This window comes from Limulus polyphemus, unplaced genomic scaffold (genome assembly GCF_000517525.1).
Source record: "Limulus polyphemus unplaced genomic scaffold, Limulus_polyphemus-2.1.2 Scaffold178, whole genome shotgun sequence".
Lineage (NCBI taxonomy): Eukaryota > Metazoa > Arthropoda > Merostomata > Xiphosura > Limulidae > Limulus > Limulus polyphemus.
In genome coordinates this window covers 132,739-137,575 of record NW_013665788.1, presented here as the reverse complement: position 1 = coordinate 137,575, position 4,837 = coordinate 132,739, and the positions used below count along the sequence as shown (strand labels likewise).

At 32.3% G+C, this 4,837-nt stretch overlaps 1 protein-coding gene across 3 annotated transcripts in view; it reads right to left on the bottom strand.

The window, feature by feature from the left end:
- Window positions 1–4,837, bottom strand: part of LOC106478070 (alpha-1A adrenergic receptor-like) — a 29,158-nt gene that overhangs the window by 14,772 nt on the left and 9,549 nt on the right. For 2 of the 3 annotated variants that reach the window (XM_022381595.1, XM_022381597.1), the window contains exon 2: window positions 2,724–3,168. The exons of the other annotated variant lie outside the window; for it this stretch is intronic. In XM_022381595.1, coding sequence (XP_022237303.1) covers window positions 2,724–3,039 — 316 coding nt within the window. In that variant the 5' untranslated portion in view covers window positions 3,040–3,168. The remainder of the gene's footprint in view (window positions 1–2,723; window positions 3,169–4,837) is intronic. 3 annotated transcript variants of the gene reach the window in all.

Sequence of the window (4,837 nt, the reverse complement as noted above, 5' to 3'; positions counted from 1 at the left end):
GTTGGGTTGGGAAGTTCTCCCCACCCACAATATTCTCCAGATATGGTACCAACAGATTATCATATTTTTCGTTCACTGCAACACAATTTTAATGGGAAAACGTATGCAAATGTGAAAGGTGTTAAAGAGGACATCGACACGTATTTTGCTTCAAAGCCAAGTGATTTCTTTAATCAGGGCATTAACAACCTGATTGTAATATGGAAAAGCATCATCGATAAGAATGGAGACTATTTCATTTAATAAATGTTTTGTTTTGATATACAAGTTGTTCGGATGTTTCATCTAAAAATAAGCGACATTAATTGACGACCTAATATTCAACATGCTGTACAATTCATTACATTACTGTTATATTTATGTAACGAACGAAGTTTGTCCGTTTTCTCTTTGCGATTAAGAGGCTATATAACTTATGTGTCCTTCTATTAATAGGAACTACACCAACCACTGACGGAAAGTTGTATTAAGATGGACTTCATAACCCATTAAATGAACAGTTGTATTAAGAGGAACTTCATAACTCGTTAGTAGAAACTTGTCTCAAAAGATAATACATAACCCGTGATGGACAATTATATTAAGAGGGACTACACAACCTGTTGATGGACTTCATAATCCATTAAATAAACAATTGTATTAAGAAGAACTAAAAAAGCCCCTTAGTAGACACTTGTATGAAGAATTACAACTTCATTCGCTGATATCTTACACAACTCCCCATTGAATTCTTGAGTCAAGAAGGGTTAGGTAATATGCCAATAGGTCACCGTATTAGCTTTTGTTGAGTAATTCGATATAAGAACATTATATCAAAAGAAATCGCATGACTCAGTGTTGAACGGATTTATTTAAAACATAATAGGATAATTCAAAAATGGACAACAATATTACGGGGAAAGTATTTAGTTCACTATTTCGTCACTCATTATATTTAACTGTTGCATTTTGAGATTTAAATGAAACTGCCGTATTAAGGAAAGCTAAATAGCTTGATTCTGGTCTGCTGTAATAAAGATTCTATAACTTGCTATGTAGCACTGTCTTAATGGTGACCTTACAACTAAAACAATTCACATTAAAACACACAATTAAGGAAAGTACTATACATTCTTTGGGATAATGAAAATCGAGCATTTATATAACTTGCTTTATAGCGCTGTATTGAAGATGACTTTTATAAACCCAGTCAAATCAATAACTAAAACATGAAATTAAGGAGAGTACTTCGTGAATGTTCACTGGGATATTGAAACAAGACCGCCGAATTAAGCGAAATTACAAATTCCACCAGTGTATTGCTACTTTACGTAAGAGAGACGACGGTGAAACCGCCAAAGAAAGGAGTGTGTCGTCATTTATACTTAATATTCTACTCAGTTTCTTTCTAAGCGGTTAGGTCTTCTAAATAAATCATAAAGACAATGAATTAATGGAAAGAAAACATCATTTCGCGTTTGGATAATGAACTACAGGGGTTGTGCAACTCTACATCAAGTAGTAAGTAAATTTACATATACCTCTCAAGAATCACTTAGTATCTACTGCCAAAGTAATTAATTGGATGATGTATGGATTGGGTATGCATAACTCGCTTAGTAGTCAATGCCAGAGTAATTGATTGGTTGATGTATGAATCAGTTATGATTATTTCACTCGGTAGCCGCCGTAAAAATAACTGATTAGGTGATGTTTGAATCAGGTACAGTATTATTCGCTTAGTAAACCACTGCCCAACTAATTGATTGGAGGATGTATAAAACAGGTATGCATAAGTCACTTATTAGCTACTGCTAAAGTAAGTGATTGGATGATGTATAAATCAGGTACGCATAACTCACGTATTAGATACTGCTAAAGTAATTGATTGGATGATGTATAAAGCAGGTATGCATAAGTCACTTATTAGCTACTGCTAAAGTAATTGATTGGATGATGTATAAAGCAGGTATGCATAAGTCACTTATTAGCTACTGCTAAAGTAATTGATTGGATGACGTATAAAGCAGGTCTGCATAAGTTACTTATTGCTACTACTAAAGTAATTGATTGGATGACGTATAAAGCAGGTCTGCATAAGTCACTTATTAGCTACTGCTAAAGTAATTGATTGGATGATGTATAAAGCAGGTCTGCATAAGTCACTTATTAGCTACTGATAAAATAATTGATTGGATGATGTATAAATTAAGTTCGCATAAGTCACTTATTAGCTACTGCTAAAGTAAGTGATTGGATGATGTATAAAGCAGGTACGCATAACTCACGTATTAGATACTGCTAAAGTAATTGATTGGATGATGTATAAAGCAGGTATGCATAAGTCACTTATTAGCTACTGCTAAAGTAATTGATTGGATGATGTATAAAGCAGGTATGCATAAGTCACTTATTAGCTACTGCTAAAGTAATTGATTGGATGACGTATAAAGCAGGTCTGCATAAGTTACTTATTAGCTACTACTAAAGTAATTGATTGGATGACGTATAAAGCAGGTCTGCATAAGTCACTTATTAGCTACTGCTAAAGTAATTGATTGGATGATGAATAAAGCAAGTACGCGTAACTCACATATTAGCTACTGCTAAAGTAATTGATTGGATGATGTATAAATCAGTTAGGCATAACTTATTTCTGACTTTAAACCGTCAATCACAGAACTCATTAGTTGTTGCTTATCTTTAAAGTAAAAAGAAAAAGAAGTGTAACGTTAATAACTTACCGAAAAACAAATCCACAATACCAAATGGCATAACTGCCAGACATACCAACAAATCCGCCATAGCCAGTGATAATAGAAAATAATTGGTGACGTTCTGGAGACGCCGTTCCCGACATATTGCTAAACATACTAGCGTATTCCCTAATCCTCCTGAAATCACAAACAACAACAGAAGTAGGCTTAGTAGGCTATATCCATGCGACAAATTCGGGGGCGACGATTGCTTTTCAGAAAAAGAAGTATTAATGTCCACCACCTTTGAAATAATATCGCTCGTGTATGTTGTCTCATTCATATAAATGTTGCTATTGTTCATCTCGTCTGCCGTTAATACCACACCAGGGAGCTCCTAAGTAAAGTTGGAATTCACTTGGGTAATCATAGGGTGTATCGACTCCTCAGCCAGTCATCTTCATTTTACTCAGTAACAGAGTCGAAGAGCTACCTGCAATTTGAAGGTGGTTTTTTTTTTTAGAATAACTAAAAACTCGTTGTCGAGAAAAGTTTTGTGATAACAAAATAAAAAAACTTTTAAATCGAAAGTGTTTTATTAGTTAACGTACAGATCTACTGGTTATGTTTTATTATATTTTTTAGTTATACGTTTTCATTTGAAATGTAGTAAATAGCTTGTCTTGTGATGAAATTATTAACTTATATATAATTCACATGTCATGAAACATTCGTTTCATTGTAGAGGATAAGCTCGATAACTAAGGCAACATTTATAAAAACAGAATAAATTGAGCCAATGTTAGTCTTAAACATCAATTAATTTTCACACTGCTTTTCTTATTTTTTAATCTAACCAAAAGCAAGTTTCTGTTACTGTACCTCTCATGACGAAAGGGCTCAAAACAGCTCCAAAATACGTTTGAGTAACAAAGATGTGTTATCTGAGAAAATCATTAGGTGAAGCAGCCTGTTAAATATCAGTTTTGACATTAGACAAAGATTGTGTTTTACAGTGTAATTGTCTTTAAACGTTGTAAGCTTAGTATAAAATAGCCGCAATAATTTAATGATGTTACATAAGAATATGGCCACTAAAATATTTTAGTCAGTGGCCTTTCTGCCTTCTAACGAAACAGTAATTAAGTGATCTTAGAGTTTATAAATATTTTTACATTTAACAACTTGTGAGTTTTATTCCAGGATCACTTGTATGACACATAAGTAAGTGATTAAAAGCGTCAATACAATACTTTTGTAATGTAAATCTTCATGCACACTTTTATCTTTTTATAAAATGAGGTAAGTACGTCTTTCTTATTTCTATTTCATATAATACATATCTAAATATTATTATCGCAACAGATTTATTTTTGTTACGTTATCCTGCTATAACATACATTTAATTCATAATTCCCCCATTATTTCAGAAGTATGTTTGTGGGCTAATAACGCAAGTTTTGCGCTTAACTACAAACAAACAAAAGTTCCTAAATCTCGTACGTACTTTTCAACTAGCTATCCTTATAGGAAAGAAATGTGTTACGTGGAAACTAAATTAATGTGCAAAGTGTTCAAGAGTAACCATTGAAGACGTAAAAATATCCTAATTATCTCTGTCTTTGTTTGTCTGTACTTATATCATGAACTGATGCATGTGATATGATATCTTGAAAGTTCATTTCCTAATTTTATTGAAGGATTCCGCAACGATCGTTTTTATCGACTTAACGACTTTCGTCCTATTATGGTTCAAGTTATGATAATTATTTTCGGTCTCAATACCTTTGACAAATCATGCTTAAAACCGAAAAATATCATCAGCCATAGCCAAATATTTCTGGGACCGGGTTCTTAGCCACGAGAGATTACACAATATAAAGTCTGGTTTATGTGAACGATATTCTATTCCATAATATCATATATCTTTTATATTCTATTCCATAATATCATATATCTTTTATATTCTATTCCATAATATCGTATATCTTTTATATTCTATTCCATAATATCATATATCTTTTATATTATATTCCATAATATCATACATCTTTTATATTATATTCCATAATATCATACATCTTTTATATTATATTCCATAATATCATATATCTTTTAGACCTTAGAATCTCATAGTAAGCAATTTTTCAGGAGAATAAAAT